The 24,558-nt window shown below is 47.6% G+C and overlaps 1 protein-coding gene and 1 pseudogene across 1 annotated transcript in view; one reads left to right on the top strand and one right to left on the bottom strand.

Moving 5' to 3' along the window:
• Positions 1–20,395, bottom strand: part of ARHGAP40 (Rho GTPase activating protein 40) — a 49,098-nt gene extending 28,703 nt beyond the window's left edge. Inside the window, exon 1 of the mRNA XM_055373231.2 lies at positions 20,210–20,395. Coding sequence (XP_055229206.2) covers positions 20,210–20,346 — 137 coding nt within the window. The 5' untranslated portion in view covers positions 20,347–20,395. The remainder of the gene's footprint in view (positions 1–20,209) is intronic.
• Positions 6,839–7,438, top strand: LOC101130584 (DNA replication complex GINS protein PSF2-like; annotated as a pseudogene).
• Positions 20,396–24,558: the final 4,163 nt, after the last annotated feature.

Here is a 24,558-nt window from a genome sequence, read left to right as displayed (position 1 = left end):
AATCCATTTCCCCAGTTTCCTCAAGTGGGAAAAATGTATATTCTGCAAGTTCTATAGATATTTAAGCTCCCATGTGGAAACCAACAAAAGGCAAAGAAAACCAATAAACATAGGTGGTTTGAACTGCCCTATTAAAAAACAAGACTCATTTGGATTAAAAAGGAAAAGTCATCCACATGCTGCCTTTTTTAAAAAAAAATATATATGTGCTTTTCTGTTTTTGTTTGTTTGTTTGTTTGTTTTTGTTTTTTGAGGCAAGGTCTGGTTCTATGGCCCAGGCTGGAGTGCAGTGGTGCGATATGACTCACAGCAACCTCCGCCTCCCAGGCTCAAGCCATCCTCCCACCTCAGACTCCTGAGTAGCTGGGACTAGAGGCACACATGACCATGCCTGGCTAATTTTTGCATTTTTTGTAGAGACGGGGTTTTTGCCATGTTACCCAGGCTGTTCTCGAACTCCTGGGCTCAAGCAATCCGCCTGCCTTGGCCTCCTAAAGTACTGGGATTACAGGAATGAGCCATTGAGCCCGGCCTTAAAACATATTTTTGTTAGCTATATTTTCCCTTATAAAATCAATATGCAGTTATTGTAAAAATTCCCAGCAATGCAGAAGTGAGCAAAGTAGAAAATCAATCATTCTCCTGTGGCTACGACCACGTTTTCCATGCTAACACTTTGGTGTGCAGATATCTCATGTTTCTCCCCAGGCATATTTAACCTAAAGGCAGGCACTCTCTTCTTCACTCAGGGGACATTGTTTTGGGCTCATGTCAGCCAAGACACAGAACTCAAGTCCTCCACCAGCCCCACAAGAGTCCCATGCACGCTAAGCATTTGATAGCTCTTTGCTGAGGAGCTGGATGCTCACAGGAAGGCCCCCACACAGCGCATTTATTTGAAATATCCCCATTTCCTTTTGATGGAGATTTGGGTTGTTTCTATTCATCAATATCACAAATAATACCATCTGTTACCTTTGTTCCTTTGTACAGTAGAAGAGAATCCTAGAAGTAGAATTGCTGAATCAAAGGGTTTGTGAACTCTTGTCACATTGCCTCTAAAAAAGGACTATTTTATTGGATGTTTGTTTGTTCTGACTTTACCCCTGCTGCCTGCTTAGCCCCCATCTTGTGGGATCCCATCCCCTGGAGTCCCTGAAGTTGTATTTTGCCTTCAGCCTATGACCTCACTCACTGTTGTCCCCCAGTTTCTGGAGGTGTAATCCAGGACCTAGGGCCGGCTCCATGGATGTGCGACCTGTGCAGTCACACAGGGCCCGGGTTTGGAAGCAGCCCACACTTGGTTCAGAGAACTGCTGTCACCATCTCAAAATTCTTAACAATGTTTGAATGAGGGACCCATGTTCTTTCTGCACATGGCCTTTCCTGCCAGGATTTTACCGTAGACCCTGGCTTGTGGCTTCCTCCCAAGCGTCCTGCCCACACAGAGCTCAACTCCGAGTCCTAAACAATTCCATCCTGAAACAGACTCAAAATGTGGTAAAGCAAAGAAACCTCCAGTCGGCCAGAGCCTGAAGGAAGGGACAGGGCACAACCTCCTGGCAACGGCTCCGGCATTTGCACAGAGCAGAAGCTTCACTGGAGACCAAGTCCCAGTTAATTATAAAATTGGCTGTTCTGCTCTATTTATGCTTTTCAAGAAAACTGCCAGTCAGTGCCTCCTGCGAATCTGTTTGGCACCCCATGCTGGGGGCACAGCTCCGTTTCTTTGGTTGCTTTGCGATTCGCTTTGAAATTACCAGCATCTGTGTGTTTTCGTGACAATTTGAAAACTGCAGCGACTAAACCCAAGCAAAATTGTCAACACTATCACCATTTGATAGCTAAGCAGTGAGGGGGCAGCAATTATTTCTTTGGAAGAACATTCTGAGGAGGTCAGAGAGGGGAAAGAACAGAAACAAAATGAAACACCCACAGTGCTAAAGGTGTCATTGTTCCAACATCACATTTTGCAGCATGGCGGTGAGTACCCCCCTTCTAGGAAGAGAACGATAGGAAGAGAACACATCCACAAAAGGTGTTCAGAACCTCACAATATAGCTGATGTTTTGTTTGTTTTGTTTCCAGCGCTTTGTTGAGGTATAGCGCATGCAGAAAAGTACGCAGGTGCTAAGTATACAGCGTGGCCTCCAGTTGTAATTTGGTTTTTAAACCTTTACTGAGTACTTACTACATGCCCAGGGGCAAACATGTTCAAGCATCAGTTCATTTCTTTTTATTTGGAAAGGGTCTTGCTCTGTCTCGAAGGCAATGGCGCGATCATAACTCACTGCTGCCTGGAAGTCTTGGGCTCAAGCGATGCTCCCACCTCAGCCCCCCAAGTAGCTAGAATTATAGGCACATGCCACCATGCCCAGTTAATTTTTGATTTCAGTAGAGACGAGGTCTTGCTATGCTGCTCAGGCTGCCCTCAAATGCCTTGACTCCAGTGATCCTCCCAAAGTGCTGAGATTCCACATGTAAGCCATCAAGCCTGGCCAAACCTCAGTTTAATACATCAGTCCCATGTGGGCATGCTATTGTTTCCAACTTACAGGCAAGGAAACAGACCCAACAGGATTGGGGGACCCACCAAGACTTGTCCCATTGGCAAGTGACAAAGCCCGGATATGAACTCAGGTTGAAAGCCCCACTACCAGGGCACTTAACTGCCACACTAGATGATTTAGGGAGGCCCCAGGTGTAAATGAAGTAATCTGAATGCATTTTTTCTTCCCCACTGTAGACACTGTGCCCCTCTCAGAGTTCCCTGTCTCATCAGATGGTTCCATCAAGCACTCTGAGAGCCACTCCTCACACCCTTTTTGGTGTCTCCACACCCCATGAACCCCTAATGAATTTTACCTTTCATACAACATTTCTATCCACTAACTTCTGAACCACCACTCTGGTCCAAGCCACCATCACTTCTCGCCTGGACCACAGCCTCATCGCAGTCTTCCTATGTTTCTTCTAGATATCCTTCTCTGGTTCAGAAAGATCTTCCAAGCTCACAATACTGGCCTTTCACCGCATCTAGGAATCCTCATGGTATCCCAGGACCCTGAGGATAAAATCCAAATGCCTTACGAAGGCATTGGACTGACCTGCCTATGCTTCTAGCCTCGTCTCATGTACCTCCTTCTTCCCTCTGCCTGAAATGTCCTGTCTCAGACTTAAAGTCACTTCCTCAAATACAACTTTTCTCATCCCTAACCTGGATTACGTCTCTGCTATTTGCTTTTCCATAACACATTCATTTCTGCTGGAACTATTTCTTTCTTGGCTTCTCTATTCCCTGCTGTCTCCCCAGTGCCTAGAACGCTGCCTAGAATACAGTATTTGTAGTGGATATCACGTATGGTCCCAAAATTCTTTTACAGTTCTCCCATGGGGAGGTGGGTCCTATGTCTCCTCCCCTTGAATCTGTCGGGCTGTGACAGCTTCAGCTAACAGAACACAGCAGAGGTCAAGCGATGAGACTTCTCTGTCTGGTCATAGTGACCAAGCTGATCCCACCTGGCTCTCTCACTCTCTGCTTGCTCCTTGGAATGGGTTGCTATGTTGAGAAGCTCAGGCCAAGTGCCAGGTGACATGCAGGTGCCCCAGTCAACAGCCCTAGCCGAACCTCACCCTTGAATCATTTGAGTGTAGGTGTCAGACACATGAGTGGAGAAACTTCCAGACAGATGGCTCCAGTCCCCAGCATGAAGTCACCCCCAGCCATTCAGTCTTCCCAGGTGATACCCCAGACATCATGGAGCAGAGAGCAGGTATTCTTGCCCACTCTGTCCCAATTCCTTACCCATCGAATCCCTAAGCGGAATAAAATGATGGTTGTTATGTGCCACTAAGCAATAGATAAACAGATCTGTAAATTTAGAAGTCAAGAACTTTGGGCCGGGCGCGGTGGCTCACACCTGTAATCCCAGCACTTTGGGAGGCTGAGGTGGGTGAATCATGAGGTCAGGAGTTCAAGAACAGCCTGGCCAACATGGTGAACCCCGTCTCTAGTAAAAAATACAAAAAATTAGTGGGCGTGGTGGCGGGCGCCTGGAATCCCAGCTACTCAGGAGGCTGAGGCAGGAGAATCACTTGAACCTGGGAGGCAGAGATTACAGTGAACCAAGATCGTGCCACTGCACTCCAGCCCAGGTGACAATGTGAGACTCCGTCTCAGGAAAAAAAAAAAAAGTCAAGAAATTTGGCTCTAGTGTCAACTGGGTCTGAATTTGAATCCTAGATTTGTTGTTTATTAGCAACGTCACCTTGGGGAGTCCCCAAACCTGGCTGGACTTTAGCTTCCTCATTTTAATATGAAGCTAACAGAGACTACCTGGGGCAGTGTAGTGTAAGAGCCAATTCACTCATTCAGCAAATGTTTATCAAGCCCTTACTATGGCCAGTTACTAGGAAGCTAATACACCTAAGGTGCTTAGAATAGGAAGTCCTCAGTCAATGTTAGTTTGATCAATATATGTTGCTTCTGGACTCTTCCTATCTGAGATTCAGACACAGCAAGTGGCTCACCCAAGACTGCCCAGCCAGTAAGTGGCCTCTAGTTCCTGTCCTGCAGAGTGGTCAGGGGCTTACAAGCACAGAGCATGGAAGAAATATATTCCTGCAGTGAGTCAGAGGGCCGGAGCCCTCACAGAGGCTTAGAGCCTTCCTGAACGCAAAGCCCTTCTCTCCACACACATGAACTTTCCCCCCGGGTGGCCTGAAAGATGAGGCAGGTCCTAGAAGTCCTCGGCTCCCATCCAAGCTCCCCTGCTCATGTTCTGTGCAGCTGTGGGCATGTCCCTTTTTCTCAATGGACCTCAGCTTCCAAGTCCGTAAAATGGGAAGACAGGGGTAGAGAAGGGGGCTTTGCAAGATGATCTTAGCGAGACCCTTGCCCGTGAGGTCATAGCAGGCAGTGAGAATAATATGACAGTGGAGCAAAGGCCTTTCCCAAGGGCAGGGCTGCAGAAACCCATGCAAAGCTGAGAGTCACAGAAGCAAGAGCCTGCTCAGCGAAGCCGAGAGCCTGTTCAGGGAAGCTGAAAGCCAGCATGACCGAGGGAGCAAGAATGCGGGCCATCGGGATGAGTCGGTGGAGGTGTGGCTGTGCCTCCTTTCCAGCAGCCAAACCAGGTCAGCTCAGCCTGGACCTGCTGGGGCAGGGAGAGTGGCCTGGCTTCAGCAACCCAGCCAAGGGCTTCCCCCAAAAGTGGTGAATAGGGCTTTGGGGGCAGCCTTCAGTTCCACTGAATCTAGGAAGTGGAGGTTGCAGTGAGCAGAGGCTGTGCCACTGCACTCCAGCCTGGGCAACAGCGTGAGACTCCGTCTCAAAATAAATAAATAAATAAATAAATAAATAAATAAATAGAAAGTTCCTCAAGCTCAGTACTAACAGCATGTCAGGAGGATGATCCTTTGCTGTGAAGGAGGGCTGTCCTGTGTATTGTAGTAAGTTTAGCAGCATCCCTGCCCTCTACCCACTAGATGCCAAAGCATCCCTCTCAGTTTTAACAATGACGCATGTCTCCAGACCTTGCCAAATGTTCCCTGGGGAACACCATCATTCTGGCTGAGAAACACTGCTTAGCATGGATTAATTCATTTACTCTTCACAACTTCTTATCATCCCATTTCACAGATGGTCAAACAGAGGCACAGCGACAAAGTGACTTCTGCAAGGTTACCTGACTAGTAAATGGCAGAACTGCATTTGGCCCCAGGAAGTCTGGCTCTGTAGTCCATGTTCTCAACCACTGTGTAATAAGCCACTTGTACAATGGTCTTTCCTCAATTGTGAATGTTTTCTTTTCTTTCACTGGCTGGATGCAGCCTGTGGTTGGTAAGGGAATACCACCAGCCCAGATGTAGCCCCAGCTCTGCCTCTGATCAGCTGAGCTCTTATCCCTATCACCTGAGCCACAGAGTTCCTGGACTCTTTTGAACACATCTCTTGCCCCATAATTATTGTTGGGTAATGATATGTTGTGGAGCGATGAATTGAGATTGTCCCCAGTGGGGCAGGCTGGAAGAGCAACAGATAGCTGCTGCTGGGCAGTGCCAAGCTTTACTTTGCTGAGCAGGGAATCTGGGGGAAGGTGAGAAGCTTGGGGTGAAGGGAAAGGAGGGAGAGAGGTGGGTGAGACAGCTAGCCACCATCAGGGAGTGGCTGTGTGGGATGCCATGTGCCTTTGGCTCTGGGCAAGCCCCGGTATGCAATGTGCCTGGGTGGTGGGGTGGCCCTCTCACACCGCTATCAACACCATGAGAAGAGCCATCCCTGGACAGCTGCCGCCTGGGTCCCAGAATGAACACATATGGCACAGACCACAGCCCAGTAAGCAGGGAGGAGTAAGTTCAGCTGGACCCATGGCTAGAAATGGAGCTGCCCAGCAGAGCCTAGGGTAGAGCAACTAATCCCCAGCCACCTTCAGACACAGGAGCGGGAGTACACAATCGTTGCTTCGGGAAATGATTGCTGCTGGGTTTGGGGATCATTTGTCACACAGTGATAGCTGACAGGGACAGCACGCTATTGCACAACCCCAGCAGCTCTGCCAGAGGTGCAGTAGCCCACTCTCTGCCACTCACACCATTCCCAGGTGCCAGGTGCACACGCCACTGGCTGTGTGCACGCTCCATGTTCCACCCTATCTCCAACCCCCAGATAAAGAGACACATCCGGTTCTGAGTCAGGAATCAATAAAGGATAGAAATTGGGCCTCTTAGAGCAGAGATTGAAAGGCAATCTCGGGGAAAACGGTGGCTGCGGCACCTCCTCCGGGACGCTGAGGGGCCCAAGGAGACTGTGAGGCCCGAGCCGGCCACTCGCGCCGCCATGGACGTGGCCGAGGTCGAGTTCCTGGCTGAGAAGGAGCTGGTTACCATTATCCCCAACTTCAGTCTGGACAAGAGCTACCTCATTGGGGTGGGTACCTGGGGCCTTTTAACCCTGGTTTACCAGTGGAAGTACCCCCATGGCTGGCAATTAACCTGAAACAAAAGCAGAAATGTTGACTGTTCCCTCCGGAGTGGATGAACATAGAAAAGTTGGAGAAGATGAGGGATCATGAATGAAAGGAAGAAACTTTTACCTCAATGCCCAGCCTTTACTACATGGAACTTACCAAGCTCCCGTTAAATCATGCTTCAGACAACATCCCGAAGGCAGATGAAATCCGGACCCTGGTCAAGGATATATGGGACACTCATATAGCCAAACTCCGAGTGTCTGCTGACAGCTTTGTGAGGCAACAGGAGGCACATGCCAAGCTGGATAACTTGACCTTGATGGAGATCAACCCCAGCGGGACTTTCCTCACACAAGCGCTCAACCACACGTACAAACTCGCACAAACCTCCAGCCTTCGGAGAGTACTCAGTCTCAGGACTTCTAGAGAAAGGCCTGGTGCAGGCGGCTTGCTGGGGGATGTGATGCTCAGGACGTGATGAGGTACTCATGGTTCTGGAGCTCTAGAGACACTTTTGAATGCGTGAAAAACGTGCGATGGTGCAAGGAATGGATTCATGACATTGTTGGAGAAGCAACAAGTTTGTGGTTCGTCCTTAAAACTTAGCTCTCTGGGACATTCTTCAATTCCACATCTACTTCTAGAAATCAGCCTTTTCTGCCCCCTCTTTTGAGAAAGAAAAAAGCTTTAGGCAAATAAGTTATTGTCCCTAGCAGATCCACTTGGGTCTCCTGCATGGAAACCGTCACCTTGGGTAAGTGTTCAGTGACTGGTAGGTGTAGATATAGCAGGAGTGGCCATGTGGCCAATGGCTTTTTTCCCCCTTCTTGATCCTGATTTCTTGGGCTAAATTTAGACCCTCCTATAGAGATGGGTCACAGAGAAGGATGGTAGATGGTGCAGCTAATGATGCTGACCAGTGCTTATCCTCTAAGCCCCGATCCACAATAAAAATGGACCCAACTCAAAAAAAAGAAAGAAAGCAAGAAAGAAAGGCAATCTCAGGGCCCAGCCATGTGCGTATGGGTACGCCAGGGAATTGTGGGTGCACAGTCACTCATGAATGTGTACATAGCCATGTGTGCCTATGAAGAGGGTCTCTCCTCTGTTGCCTCAGGACTTGCCAGGAGGTTTGGATTCTTCATGCCCACCCATATCACTCAGATAACTTAGTACATGATGACTACATAAATGGTGCCCCTCTGAGTGTAACACTCTTATGCAGTGCACAACCTGAACATCAGGACACAGCAACACTCACATCTACGAAGCAACCCCTGTGGCGACAGGGTTGGGATGGGTGGGAATGAGATGTTATAAAAGGTAAATCTTACCTTTACATTTTTGAGTATCATCTTAACTGAGCTCCTAAAATCCCTCTATGGCTACAACTTTCCCATTAAGACAAAGAAGACTGGCTCATTCTGGACAGTGTGACCATTCTTTGAATTATTAAACGATGCTCGCCATATCTCTTTCACACAGCATTTCTGCTAGAGCTGATCTGTGGGTTATGAAAGTCACAAGCATGGCTATTTTGTGTTATAGACAACAAGAATAAAACATTCTGAAATGTAATTAATGTAATTTAGCTTCCTGAATCACACAGGAGCCTGGGCTGGGAGACAGGGAAGGCACAGCTATGGGTGCCCCCTTTAGCTGTTCAAGTTGGGCACAAATCAGAACAGAGGACCCACGCTGGGCCCAAGAAGCTGCATCCTAGGTGTGGAGACCTGGCCCAGAGACCTTCTCCAGGGCAGGGTGCTTCTCCACCCTGCCCATGGGCTGGAATCTCCCAGTAAGCTTTGCCAGGCCATTATGCCCAAGCAATGCCCCAGCCAGACCAATGACACCCAAACTGCTGGGAATGGGACCTGGGCACCTATTGTTGATTCCATTGTGCAACCAGGGTTGGGAAGCCAGGAGTATCATTATGTTGCTGGGGTTCAGAGAATTGCATAGGTTTCAAGAGTTGGGTGGGAACTGATGGATTGCATCAAAATTCTCACATAGCACTCTGGGAGGGGCAGCCTGCATTTTTTAGATGGATGGGGGAGATTAAGGTACTGCCCATGACCTCTGAGATGACAAATATTCCCAACAGAAGATCAGGATCTACCAATCTCCATCTGAGATAGCAAACTGCATCCCCTCACCACGTCCCCAACACACACACTGGATTTTCACACCTTTTAAATCGCTTGCCATCATTTGAAAATGAGGAGGCCTCACATTTTTAAGTCCTCTAGTTCCAATTTCCCTTGGGAAAAAATAATCAGCAGAGATGATAATCCTGGGTCTGTGTCTCTAAGTGACAATTGGCTGAAGCCAAGTGGTGGCTGCCTCTTAAAACAGGCCTCCAGCCAGCAGCGCAGCCCTGTGGTGCTTGCCAGAGAAGCTTCGAAAGTCCTTAAGTTGTGTAGGCTTTCCCCGATCCTTCCTTCGAACAAGATTATAGACATTTGTGTGTCCCTTCCTGAGTCACATAGATTGTCATCTTGATTTGTACTGGCCAATATTGTAGCCACTAGCCACCTGAGCCCTTGAAATATGGTATTTAGTATGAATGAGGAGCTGAATTTTTAGCTCCTTCCTTCCTTCTTTCTTTTCTTTTCTTTCCTTTCCTTTTCTTATCTCTTTTCTTTTCTTTTCTTTCATTTTGAGACAGAATCTCACTCTTTTGCCCAGGTTGGAGTGCAGTGGTGCAATCTCAGCTCACAGAAACCTCTGCCTCTTGGGTTTAAGCGATTCTTCTGCCTCAGCCTCCCGGCTGGAATTACAGGCACCTTCCACCACGCCCAGCTAATTTTTGTATTTTTAGTACAGACAGGGTTTCTCCATGTTGGCCAGGCTGGTCTCAAGCTCCCAACCTCAAGTGATCTGCCCTCCTCAGCCTCCCAAAGTGCTGGGATTACAGGTGTGAGCCACCGTGCCCAGCCAACTTTATTTAATTTTAACTAATTTAAATTTAAAACTAGATACTTGTTTCAGTTACTGGAAAAGGCCTAAATATGTTTAGAACAACTTGGGTACACAAATCTACTTTTCTGGCTGTATATTTTATGAAATCTAAATATACATTAAGGATTTCTGATGAAAATTTAGCATCCTATCGGAGATTGCTGGAAATGAAAAATACACACTGGATTTTGAAGACTTCATATTTGAAAATGTAAAATATCTCATTAATGTTTCATATTGATTACATGTGAAAATATTCCAGACATATTGGGTTAAATAAAATGTTGTTTTTATTAAAATAACATTAAGCATTAATGTTGTTAATTTGATCATATTAGAAGTTTTAGACCAGGCACAGTGGCTCACACCTGTAATCCCAGCGTTTTGGGAGGCCGAGGCAGGAGGATCATCTGAGCCCAGGAGTTGGAAATCAGCCTGGGCAACACAGCAAGACCCTATCCCTACAAAAAAAAATTACAAAAATTAGCCAGGTGTGGCCAGGCACGGTGGCTCGTGCCTGTAATCCCAGCACTTTGGGAGGCTGAGGTGGGAGGATCACGGGGTCAGGAGATCAAGACCATCCTGGCTAACACGGTGAAACCCCATCTCTACTAAAAATACAAAAAAAAATTAGCTGGGCATGGTGGCGGGCACCTGTAGTCCCAGCTACTTGGGAGGCTGAGGCAGGAGAATGGCGTGAACCTGGGAGCTTGCAGAGAGCCAAGATGGTGCCACTGCACTCCAGCCTGGGCGACAGAGCAAGACTCCATCTGAAAAAAAAAAAATTAGCCAAGTGTGGTGGTGCATAACTGGAGTCCCAGCCATTCAGGAGGCGTGGGCAGGAGGATTGCTTGAGCCAAGGAGTTTGAGGTTGCAGTGAGCTATGATTGTGTTACTGCACTCTAGCTTGGGTAAAAGAGTGACACACTGTCTCTAAAAAAAAAAAAAAAAAGTTTTAAATAGGCTTAGTGTCCTCCATAAACCAAAAATAAAATCCTAAGCCCCCCAGCCAATAGAACAGACCCACTCTCTTGGCCAAGGGAATCACAGGGAAACCTGCAACACTGAATTCGTAGCCATGATGGGTTGGGAAGTTGGACACACCTCATTATACGCTCCTCCCTTTTGTAGTTTAGGCACAACATCTGACGAGCATTAATGTTAAAATAGACATCACCATGGCCAGGCATGTTGGCTCACTCCTGTAATCCCAGCACTTTGGGGGGCGGAGGCAGGTGAATCACTTGAGACCAGGAGTTCGAGACTAGCCTGGCCAACATGGTGAAACCCCATCTCTACTAAAAATACAAAAATTATCCAGGTGTGGTGGTGGGTGCCTGTAATCCCAGCTACTTGGAAGGCTGAGGCAGGAGAATCACTTAAACCCCGGAGGTGGGGGTTGCAGTGAGCTGAGATTTTGCCACTGCACTCCAGCCTGGGTGACAGAGCAAGACTCTGTCAAAAAAAAAAAAAAAAAAAAAAGAAAAGACATCACAAGATTGACCAAACAGACTTTTTGTGACAATAAGATAACCAATTATAAACAGGACCTATGGCTGTGCCAGACAAAGGCGAACTCACACACCCCTACGAGCAACTCTGACCCAGTATATTGGTTAACAGACTTCCTTCTCTTAAACATTCCTTTCTGCTGACTCCAAATTTTTAGACGAAGCTTCACTCCTCTAACCAATTGCAAATTAAAGAATCTGAATCCACATATAACCTGTAAGCCCCGGCTTCAAGATATGCCGCCTTTTCCAGCCAAACCATTATACAGCTTCTATGCTTTGAGTTATGTCTTTGCCTATAACTCCTGTCTCCCCTAAAATGCATAAAACCAAACTGTAATCTGACTGCCATGGAGACACCTTCTCAGACCTCTTGAGACTGTGTTCCCCAGGCCAGGGTCTCTTACATTGGCTCAGAATAAACCTTAAAATATATTACAGAGCTTGGTTTTCCCATTCACGCCTTGGTTCCACAATCCTCACCATGCCCTGAGATGTTACACTCTGCCACGTGACTCCCTGGGGGTCCCACTTAACCCTTGTAGGCACCAGAGTTTACAACTCCTGGTCTATAACATCTTCCTAGCTGGTTTGGGGTAGGGGGGTGGCGCAGTAGGGGGAGCTTTTTAAAATCTTACGTAAGTTGTGAATCCTCTCTCTGGAGAACCACACACACAGAGAGATGCATAACATTTACCAAATAATTTTAGTGGTTCTCGGATCTTTGAAGGTCCATCCTTGAGCCCCGGATTAAGAACATCTGGTCTTTAAAGCCTTCAGAAAAGACCAGCAGGAAGAGCATCAGGCTGGTTGCCATGGTTACACCTCCTCTTAGGCTGGCCTAGGGGTGAGGCATGGCTTCATTATCCCTGTCTTTGCTGCACATCTTCACAGGGAGGTCCTCATCGCTCACTCTTCCATTGCGCACTCAAGGGCTTAAGAGCCAGATTGTCATCCTGCCTTCAGGTCTCCTGGCCCTGGGGTTGCAGCCGGGCTCAGGGCTTGAAAGCAAACTGCAATCCCATCTCTCCTCTGCCCCACTCTCTGCTCCAGCCAGTGTGAGCTACGTATACCTCTCAGAGGCACCAGGCTCCCTCTTGCCCTGGAGTTTTGCCCAGTTGGCAGCTACTGTCAGGAACACCCTTCTCCTTCCCATCCTTGGCCTGCTCAGTGCCTACTTTGGGACTCAGCTCAGGCATCACCTCCTCCAGGAAGCCTTCTCTGCAGCCCTCCTACAGGCGTTGGGCTCATTGATGTCCTGGCACTTACCGCCCTCCATGGTCATTGCCTGTTTGTTTTCTCCTTTAGACTGGGATCTCTTTGAGACCAGAGACATTCTTTTTATTATTGTATAAGCCCAGCTCCCAAAACAGAGCAGATATTGATAAATATTTGAAGGATTAATAAACTTAACCCAGTGCTTCTCAAAGTGTGGGCCCCAGACCTTCAGTATCAGCATCAGTTGGGAGCCTGTTAGGAATGCACATTTTCAGCCCTCGCCTCAGAACTACAGAATTAGAAACTCTTGGGGTGGGGTGCAGCAATCTGTGTTTGCACAAGCCTTCCAGGTGACTCCAAGGCACTGATCTAAGCCCCAGGTTGGAGGGAGGCAGGATGACTCCTGGGGGTGGAGGCAGGGGACTGAAGTTTGGAAAAGCAATATGGAAGAGTGGCTGCGGGTAGGCAGAATAACCCCCCACTACCCACTACTCCCTGGAATCTGTAAATGTGTGTGTTACATGGCAAAGGTGGGATGAAGGTTGCAGATGGAATTACAGTTGCTAATCAGCTGATTTTGGGGAGATTATTCTGGGTTGCCTGAGTGGGTCCAATGAAACCACTAAGGTCCTTAAAGGGGGAAGAGGGAGGCAGAAGAGTGAAAACCAGAGAGATGGTAGCATGAGAAGGACTCAGCCGGCCACTCTTGCCTTTGCAGATGCAGGTGGACCACAACTTAAGGAAGGCAGGTGGCTTCTTGAAGCTAGAAAATTGATCGTCCCCGAGAGCCTCCAGAAAGGATCACAGTCCTGCCGACACCTTGATTTTTAGTACTTCTGACACCATTTTGGACTTCTGACCTCCAGAACTCTAAGATAATACCTTTGTGTTGTTTCAGCCACTAAATTTGTGGCCCTTTGTCACCGCCCCAACGGCCCAAATTAAGGCCACTAAATTTGTGGCCCTAAGTCACCTTAGCCACTACAGTGGCTAAGGACCAAGGCCCTGAAGTCACACTGTCTGGGCCTAGGTCTGTCCTCTTGATGTGCGGCCTATAAAATCAGGGTGATTGTGTGATAGTATACAGAAGGCAGTGAGGATGAAATAAAGTAAGGCCTGTAAAACATTCAGCCCATAGTAAGTACTCCAAAAACATGAAAACACAAGGCTGCCAGCAGACAACAGTCCTCTTAAGATGGGGCAAACAGCCCGAGGGGACAGAGTAGTAACTAGAGAACAAAAGGGGGAGTGGGCTGAGAAGAGGCTTCCTGGAGGAGGTGGTGTTGAAACTCAGTTTTAAAGAAACAAGTCAGTGAATGTCAGGGAGGAAATGAGATATGCAAATCTCCCAGGAAGGGGAGCAGGTCTTTATGCTGGGAAGTGCAAAGGAGTTTTCCCCGGGTGGATAGGAGTCTGTATTAGGGTTTAATGAGAACAAAGGCAGTAAGAAATAAATGGTAGTGCAGAACAACTCTCCAAACAAGTTAAAATCCAGAAGCTATAACAGAAGAAAGCTGAGTTGATTACATCAAGACTTAAAACTTTTGTATGACAAAAGACCCTATAAAAAATGTCATAGGACCTTTTTCCTCAACTGAGAGGAAATATCTGCAACAAATGATAAAGTGTTACTATTCAGTCTATATATATATAAAGAGTTCCTGGAAAGCAACAAGAAAAAAAATACCCAAAAAATCTACTGGGAAAGTTGGCAGCAGATAGAAATCCACAAGTCACAGGAGATAAAATGCAAATGCCCTATGTGAAAAGATGTGGAGCCTCGCAAGTAATCAGGGCAATGCAAATTAAAACAAGGATGAACTCTATCAGATTGGCAAACACAGAAAAGATTGCCAACACCCAGTACTGGCAAGTATCGAGAAAAGACCTTCTCACACTTGGATGAGCATCTGCTGGTCAATTTGGATAGAGTCGGTGATGCCTGACAGGAGGGGAGGTGGAGAAGCGGCCTCCACATTGCAGGCAGGGTGAGGACCCCAGGGTTGTGAAGGGCGGCAGCCTAACCGCTTGGTGTAATTAACACCTTCACCTCTGCTTCATTGTGAGAAAAGAGGGAAAATAGGAAGCTCCATCCGAAAGGACCTGCCCTTCACTGGTTTGTAAGCAGGATCTGAGGAGGCCCCTCCTGCTGGAGAGCCCTGGAGGAAAGTGGTTTGCAAGGACTTTTTCCTGCAAAGCTGGTCAGAAGCCCCCAGCGGCAGCCTGGTCCCCTGGGCTGCGGATCTGAGGTGGCCGTTCCGGGTTTCGAACCAGGAGGATGTGTGAGTGTGAACAGCAGCCACTATCTGAATGGCACTGATTCCACAAATGAAGGATCAGGCCCAGAGAAATGAAGGAACTTTCCCAATGATGAGTGGAGGATTTAGGACTCAAATGCAAATTTTTCTACTATGCCAAGGAGTCAGGAGTCCTGAATGTACTTGTCTCATGAAAACAAGCCTGTGCTATTTGGAGTCAGCTCCAAGAACTTGCCCTTTGACCACTGATATCTGACACAAATTGTCCCATTTCTACATGGTGGGCACTGTACTAAGCCCTCACATGCATTAATGTCATTTTATCCTCACAACAAGTCTATGAAGCAGGTACTGCTGTTCACAACCATTTTACAAAAAAGGAACCAAGGCTCAGAAAGGTTAAGTAACTTCCCCAGAGGTCCACAGCTGGTAAGTGGTGAAGCTGGGCTTTCAGATTCAGGCTGTCCTTCTACCCCTGACATATTTAAACCATGTGTAGGTGATTTATTCAGCGGTTGCGTTCACATACAAGGGGGTGTATCTGGAGAGATCAGTTGACATTGACCCCAGTGGCAGAGACTTGAGCTACACATGAGCAAAATATGAGTGAAGGTGAACCTTGTAAAGGTGATTGATTCTACAAGCTATCTGTGTGCAATCAGCCAAGTCATTTAACCCATTATTGATTAAGGAAATCTGGCTGGTGCACTAGACTCAAAATGGGTCTTTCTGCCTCTCTGATCTGCCTTTGAACTCTGCCAGACACTGAGCATGTGAAAAGATGCTCAGCCTCACTAATAATAATAAAAAGGGCAAATTAAAACAAGAGACAGGTTTCTCCCAATCCAATTAGCGAAGACTAAAAATGAACAATAATGTCTGGTCAAGAATGTCATGTATATTAGGAAACAAGCTCACACCCACTTGGTGAGTCTAATTGGGTACAACCTTCCTGGAAAACCACCCAGAATATGTTTCAGAATTTTAAATGTATACACCTTTGGACTCAATGATTCCTATTCTGAAAATGTATCATAAGTACACAAAGATATATGTCCAAGAACATTGCAGTATAGTTTATAATAGCAACCAAAAGAGAAAAAGAAGCAACCTAAAATTCCATCAACAGGAGGCTAGTTAACAAAAGTACTGTCCAGTCATAAAATGAAATATCACACAGTCTTTAAAGAGGATAACATAAGGGCAGGTGTGGTGGCACATGCCTGTAGTCCCACCTACTTGGGAGGCTGAGGCAGGAGGATTGCTTGAGTCCAGGAGTTCGAGACCAGCCTGAGCAACATAGGGAGACCCCATCTCTACAAAAATGAAAAAAATAGCTAGGCGTGGTGGTGCATGCCTGTGGTCCCAGGATCACTTGAGCCTGGGAGGTTAAGGCTGCAGTGATTCCACCACTGCACTCCAGCCTCAGCCTGGTCAACAGAGCAAGACTCTGTCTCCAAAAGAAAAAAAAAAGAATAATGTTGATTTCTATGTCTTTCCAGGAAAAGATATTATAAAGATGGAAATGTCATTTATAAAATAGTATACATAATACAAACCAATTCACGTATGTAAGTACAATTATGTGCATGGATTGGATCATAGATATACTTTACATATACATGTATGTAAATATTTATGAAGCACAAAATCCTATAGGATGTACACTTAACTTCTCACAATTGCTGTTCTTGTGGGTTGGAGGTAGGAGGGGCAGGTGGATTTCACTTGCTACTTTTTTTGCATTTTTATACCAATCATGAATTAACAGAAAATATATTTCTACAGGGAGCAAGGATAAGGGGAATCCCAACAGAGTCACCTCACTCCAACTGGGTCTTTGAGGCAGCTCCCAAGGCCAATATTGCATGGTTTTAAGATGAAGTCCACATAGACAGTGAATTCGGTGTCCTCCTCACATTATGGGACGTTCTGTTTGATGACAACATTGACTCTATTCATCCCTGCTCAGGCCTTTCTGGTCAGCATTTAGTGTATTATGTGGTAGTGACCAGTGTTATGTCTTCCTCCTGGACCAGCCTGTGGACATCTTAAGGGCTGAGAGAGCATCTTATTCATGCCCACACCCTCATATCCATCACAGGACTTCATGTAGAGGCAGTGAGCATTTCATTCATCAGGCAAATATTTCATGAGCACCTACAACAAGCCAGCCCTGTGCCAGTGCTGGAGAGCTGTGGGTAAACAGAACAGATCCGGGCTTACATCCTGAAGGTTGCCGTCCTGCTGGAATTTGTTGAATAACTAAATGACTCACAAGCAAGGGACCAGTGAGATGAACAGACTCAAAGGATTGGGGGAGCTGACCTAGTGACCTTGTGAGCCAATACACAAGAACATTGGCCTGGAGCAAACAGACCAACCTTGTTCCAGGGAAGTAGTTTTCGCTTTTTTTTTTTTTTCTTTGGCAGTGGAATATCTTCTCAATAAACAAAAGAGGTAACAGTGATATTATTATAAGCTGATTTTATAAGTTTAATTTAAAGCATTTACTGATCATACAATCAAGATAATTTTAGTTGACAAAAAACATTTGGGATACCTGAGTGGAGGTAGTATTTTTACTAGATGTTTAATACTTGAAAGATATAATAAAAATTAAATTCAAATAAAATGTTTGCAGAACCCTGGTTTAAAAACCACTGTTCTGGGCCAGGCGCATTGGCTCACGCTTGTAATCCCAGCACTTTGGGAGGCTAAGGTGGGTGGATCATGAGGTCAGGAGTTCGAGACCAGCCTGACCAATGTGATGAAACCCCGTCTCTACTGAAAATACAAAAATTAGCCAGGCGTGGTGGTGCACACCTGTAATCCTAGCTACTCAAGAGGCTAAGGCAGGAGAATCACTTGAACCCGGGAGGCGGAGGTTGCAGTGAGCCGAGATCATGCCATTGTACTCCAGCCTGGGCAACGGAGTGAGACTCCATCTCAAAAGAAAAAAAAAAAAAAACACCACTGTTCTGGAAGTAAAAATGTTGCTTTTGTTGTTTCGTTTTCAGTAATAAAGAGAATGAATGGTTCAAATTTTAAACTCCCTTAAGTATTATCCATCTGTTCATTCAACCAGTAGCTATTAAGCACATTCAGTGGGTCATGAGCTCTTATAGTGAATTCAATATTAATTGCCTCAAAGATCACAAGGAACCAGGAGATTAAGGGAGGGTGGTGGTGGAGTCAGGGGAACAGCCATAATAGGTAGGTAGATAGGTAGATAGATGGATGGACGGACGACGCATGGTTGGATAGATGGTGTGATCAGCTGAATAACAGCTCCCCAAGATGTCCGCATCCTAATCCTCAGTATTTGTGAATATATGTTATCAGGCAAAGGGACTCTGCAGATGTGATTAAGCTAAGGATCTTGAGATGGGGGAACGATCCTGGATTAGCCAGTGGGCCCAATGTCATCACAAGGATCCTTATCAATGAAAGAGGGAGGCAGGAGAGTCAGAGAAGGAGACATGGGGATGACTGTGGAGGTCAGAGTCAGAGAGATGTGTGAAGGTGTTACAGAGCTGCCTTTGAAGACGGAAGAGGACCATCAGCCAAGGAATGTGGGCAGCGGCAGAAGCTGGAAAAGGCAAGGAAACAGATTGCTAGAGCCTCCAGACAGAATGCACCCCTACAGACCCCTCGATTTGGGGATTTCCAGCATTCAGAACTGTCAGATAACACATTTGTGTTGTTTTAAGCTACTAAGTTTATGTGATTTGTTATAGCAGCAATAGAAAACTAATATAAATGAGAGAGAGAGACAGAGAGAGATGATAGATAAGCTTATGTGACTTGTTATAGCAGCAATAGGAAACATAGATAGATGAATAGATAGATGGATAGATAGATTAGATATGGAATAGATAGATGGACAGATTAGATATAGAATAGAATAGATAGATAGATAGATAGATAGATAGATAGATAGATAGATAGATAGATAGACAGATAAACAAACTTGTCTTTGGCTTCTTAAAATTGATTCTCATTAAAATCCTATCCTGAGTAATTTTTGCCTGGGATGGGACAGAGCCCCAAGCACATAGGAGCTCAGCGAACATGCTGTATGAATGAAATGGTCTCACTAAGCTCCCCCTCCCTTTCCTGAGCCTAGAAGTTGTTCCCTTAAGGGAATTCTAGGACTCAGTTGTCCTACGATCAGGATCACCTACTCCCTGAATCTGCTTTCTGAGTACAGACCATGTCTAGTCTTCAGGTCCTTGGGTGGCAAATGAATGGGGCAATGGGGGTCTCCTGCTGCAGGTGTGTTCCAAGCTAGAACACTTTTGGAGGGCAGGGTCTATTAAGATTCTAACATTCCTTTTAAACTTGCAACTACAAGTCTAGGATGTGAATTTTACCCATGCAAGTCCCCAGAGATGTTCATTGCTGTATTGCTTAGAATCGTTAAAAATTGGAACCAACCTAAATGTCCATTAGCCAGGAACTGATTCAAATTAACCAAAGATATCCATAAAGTTGGATCCTGGCAGGACACTAAAGTGAATGAATTGGATCTTTATGTTACTGACATGTAAATATGTCCATAACATTAATTGAGGGGTTGCGGGGGAAAACCTTACAAGCACATGTAACACAAGAGCCTATTTGTGTAAAACTATACAAGTTTAGGTTTATATATGTCAAAAAGTTCTCCCAAGGTATATGTCAAAACTTTAACAGTAGTAAGTTTTCAAGAATGAACATATGTATTCCTGTACGGTATTCCTGTACTGTTTGACTTTCTATAATAATCAAATTGTAATATGATGTAATCAGAGTGGGGGAAATGACTATTTGAAAATTCTGGTCTGGCTGTCAGTGGCAGGCTGAGCAGGAATAAGTGGTGACCAGTTCTCAGCCGAGGTGACCACACGGCCACACTGACCCAGAAACTTGACCCAGAGACTCCTGAATCTTGAGCCCCTGGGCCCCCTAAGACTCTCTACACCCAGAAGAAGAGGAAATGGCACATACTGGCGTCACTCATGGTCTCTAAGAATCTGAAAATCAGTGACCCCTGCAGGAGGCCAGTAGCCTGAACCCAGGGCAATGCTGTGTCCCAGGAAGGCTCTGGGTTTGGAGTCCCATGGACTAGGGCTAAAAGCCATCTCCACCACTTGACAGCCAGGTGACCGGGCTCTCCAAGCCTCTGTTTCCTCATCTGTACGATGGAGGAAGATTCTTGCCTCACAGGGATGTTGTGAAGACAGACCGCACATGCCCCTGGCGCATAGTAGGGCCAACTTCCCTCCCGCTCCCGTGACCCCTGTACCTGCAGCCCAGGTCGGCCCAGCGCTGGGCGCAGCGCCTGGCAATGCGGGCCCGCGGGATCCGAGGACACGGTGAGGCTAGGGGCCCTGGGGCCAGCCTCTCCATCTGGGCGGCGGGGAGGAGGGCAGGCTCGGCCATGGGCTGGCACCTCGAGGATCCCGGTCGGTCGTGGTGCTGCCGCCGTGGGGCTGACTCGATCGGCAATGTGAGAGGGAGGAGTGAGGTAGGGCCCCCGTGGCGCACCCAGTTACCAGACACCCTCATGCAGGACTAATGTTCAGCCTCCTCCTGGGGCGGGGCTGGCTTGGCCGGGGCCACCTACAGGCAGGCACTCGCCGCACACACACACACTCCTGAGTCCCACCCGCCTGACTGGAACTGTGAGGCGGAAACGGCGCCTTTCAAAAACTGTCATGAAATATGATTTGCATGGCCACTATTATTACCTACAGCCATCCCGATTTCAGAGTAAAACCACATGAATAAAGCACCTGGCTACTATGGGTGGAAGAAAGTGCTCACGACCCAGGGGTTTTTATCTGGCTGGGCTATTCCCTCTGAGGCTTCTCTGAGCCTCGGTTTCCTCCTCTGTGAAATGGGGATGGTGACATTTGCCAGGAGACAGGAAACAAGCAAGCAGGAAGATGCCAGGGTGTAAAGAGAGCAGGACCTGGGCACGGGGGCGGGAGGATAGGAAGAGAGCAGGAAATGGGAGTGGCAAAATGAGGGGGCGTCCGGAGAGCCTCCCGGGATTGGTCTTTTGGCTGGGATGTAAAGGAGGAGGAACTAGCTGGGGAAAGGCTGGGTAAGGGGGAAAACCCAGGGAATTTAACCCCCTCATCTGTAAAATGAGAACTCATTCATTCACTTAGCAAATCTTTATGGAGCTATGTAGGGGCCCTGGGGGAAGGCGACCAAAGTGTCTGAAAGCAAAGAGCAGGAGAGTGTGGACTCAGCTGAGAGGAGAGCAGAGGCTGAGTGTCAGGGTGGGGAGTGGGAAGGGGTTTCCAGGTGCCGACAAGGACACAAGCCAAGGTGTAGCAGTAGGGCATTTGGGGAACGTATGAGAAGCGCTCCTGCCAGCTTCCCTGGCGGTGTCCTATTCCCTGCATCCATTTTGGACCATGAGCCCCTTCTCTTGCCCTCTGGCCAGGACTGAATGCCATAGACTTCCCCAGATTGCCTGGGCCCGCCCTGCCCTCCTCTAAGCCTCCGGGTGTCAGTGAATCTTTCCAGGAAGCATATTCACCTGTACTCCAAGAAGAGAGGCCCCAGTGTCCTCCTCAAGGAGGGCCCCCAAGTCTACGGGTCCCCACAGTCTGAAGCTCTGTTCTGGCCTTAGGGAGGCAAGAAATGGGCCCCAAGAAACTGAAAACAGGGTCCCACTGGAGCCATAGAGCCCAGGAGCATGCATGATTCTGGCGTTAAAGACAGGAGAGGCCTCGCAACACAAAGGGTCCTGAAAAACCCCAAGTTTCAGGTGGCTGTCACTGGCTGGAACCTGCAGACTAGGGCTGTGCAGAAGACCACCCATCCACTTCTCCTGAGCCTCCTCCTGAGGAGGAGACAAGGGAACCATGCCACTGTGAGGCCAAGGAGCTGGGGTCCAATATGTAGGTGAATTATCAGCCGAAGTGGGTGCAGAACTACTTTGGGAGCCATAGGGAGTTTTGGGTGGGAAACATGGTAGGTGCTTAATAAAGGTTGGGTGGATGGATGGATAGATGGATGCATAGATAGATGGAAGAAAGAATGAAAGATTGGTTGGGAAAATGGGGGATGAGAGAAGGGATGAATGGGAAGGCAATTGAATAAGAGGATGATGGTTGGTTTGATGGGTGGATGGATGGATGGATGGATGGATGGATGGATGGATGGATGGGTAGGTGGATGGGTAGGTGGAAGAGCGAATGGCTGTGGGCATGAATATGTGAGAGCGTGAGTGAATGAATGAATCAGTGAGCCATTAGGTGAATGGGGGGAAGAGTAAATGAGTGAATGAATGAATAAATGCTTGAGTGAGTAAACAAGTTAGTACCTGGGTAAATGAACTTCTAGTCCAGACTGAAAACCTAGTTCATTGTTACCTTCCTTAGGTGCAAGGAACCTTTCAGAAGAAAGCAGGAAGGAAGAGAGAGTGGCCTGAATCTTGGATGACCACACTTTCAAGCCTCTGTAAGGAAGTGCCCTCTTCGCTTCCTGGAGAGTCACGCGTATGCTCAGAATGAAGCCTGGAGAAGTGAGTGTACCCACGCTCAGGGCAACATTCCTCACCCCCGGCTGAGCCCTGTCCCAGCCCCCCACCTGGAGTATCGGCCAGGCCGGTTAGGTCACAGTGGAGTGGCTCAGACCTGTTGGCCCTGCACCCTGGCAGCTCGCCAGCACCTCCCCAGGCAGCCTGCCATCAGCTAGGCCTCTCACTATCGCAGAGACTCATTCCAGGTCCCTCAGACCCAGAAAGTCCCCCAGGGCCTGTGTGCTGTGTGCTCAGCATTTCCTCCCTGGCTTTCAGCCCCCACTCCACACTACAGCACAGTCCTATGTAGTGTGATGAGGTGGAGCCTCATAGGCTTCAGGCTGATCCTCAGCTCTGCCACTTAGGCTGTGTGACTTCAGGCAAATGCCTTAACCTCTCTCAGTCACAGCTTCCACATCATTTAAATGAAAACCTTGCCTGGCTTGAGGGGTGGTTGTGAGGATTTGGTGGGATAATACACATCAAGCACTTAAATGGGGCCTGGCACACAATGTACACAGAGCATCTAATTTCCAGGTGCTCAGCTTCTTCCTTTTTCTTTTCTGAGACTGGCTCTCACTGTGTCACCCAGGCTGGTATGCAGTGGTGTGATCATAGCTCACTGCAGCCTTGACCTCCTAGGCTCAAGCGATCCTCCAGCCTCAGTCTCTGGATGGAGCTAGGATTTACTAGGCGTGTGCCACCACACTCAGCCATTTTTATTTATTGTTTTGTAGACACACGGGTCTCACTATGTTGCCCAGGCTGGTCTCAAACTCCTGGCTTCAAGTGATGCTTCCACCTCCGCTTCCTAAAGTGCTGGGATTACAGGCATGAGCTACCATGCCCAGCCAATTTTTTCTTTCAAAAGTAATTTATGGAATGAAGTGCAAGCCAAGCACTGTGCTCACAGCTTTACATGCATTACCACATTCAATCCTCATGATAAACTCTCAAGAGAGTGTTATGGGTTCAAGTGTCCTACCAAAAACATATGAAAAACATGTGAATGCCTAAGCCCCAGTACCTCTGAATGTGACTGTCAGGCCTCTGAGCCCAAGCTTAGCCATCATATCCCCTGTGACCTGCATGTACACATCCAGATGGCTGGTTCCTGCCTTAACTGATGACATTCCACCACAAAAGAAGTGAAAATGGCCTGTTCCTGCCTTAACTGATGACATTATCTTGTGAAATTCCTTCTCCGGGCTCATCTTGGCTCAAAAGCTCCCCTACTGAGCACCTTGTGACTCCCACTCCTGCCCGCCAGAGAACAACCCCCCTTTGACTGTAATTTTCCTTTACCTACCCAAATCTTATAAAACGGCCCCACCCCCATCTCCCTTTGCTGACTCTCCTTTTGGACTCAGCCCACCTGCACCCAGGTGAAATAAACAGCCTTGTTGCTCACACAAAGCCTGTTTGGTGGTCTCTTCACATGGACGCGCATGAAAGTGACTATATTTGGAAATAGGGTTTTGACAGAGATAATCAAGTTAAAATGTGGTTGGTAGGGTGGGCCCTAACCCAATAAGACTGGTGTCCCTCTGAAAGGGGAAAATCGGTCCCCGACACAGGTGTGCATATCAAGAGGATGATGGGAAGACACACAGTGGGGACACTATGTGAGGGCAGAGGCCGCAGCTGGTGATGCTGCCACAAGCTGAGGCACATTGGAGCCACCAGAACCTGTCAAAGGCAAGGAAGGCTCCTTCCTCTGCAGGGTTTGGAGGGAGCCTGGCAATGCCAGTACCATAACTGTGGACTTCTAGCCCCCAGAAGTAAGAGCCCACACGCTTCTGTTGTTCTAAACCACCCAGCTTGTGACACTTTGTCATGGGAGCTCCTGGAAGCAAATGCAGAGGGGATTGGCCCTGTTTTGCAGACGATGACACTGAGGCTGAATGGGATGGTGATGGGCTTGCACTCGGGAGTCCAGGCCCGTGGCCCCAGGGTTAGGGGTAGAAAATAAGCCTGTGCCTAGAAGATATGCTGTGACAAGGGGTGTGGCGTTCAACGAGATGCACCGACAGTCAGATACACCCTGCTTTGCTGATGCCCCTGCGGTGCTCCCATGTCATGCTGGTGACTGTCCTCGCAGGGTCCCTGCGCCC

Source organism: Gorilla gorilla, chromosome 21, assembly GCF_029281585.2.
Source record: "Gorilla gorilla gorilla isolate KB3781 chromosome 21, NHGRI_mGorGor1-v2.1_pri, whole genome shotgun sequence".
Lineage (NCBI taxonomy): Eukaryota > Metazoa > Chordata > Mammalia > Primates > Hominidae > Gorilla > Gorilla gorilla.
The sequence above is the reverse complement of the archived record's forward strand: the minus strand, read 5'-3'. Positions and strand labels throughout refer to the sequence as shown.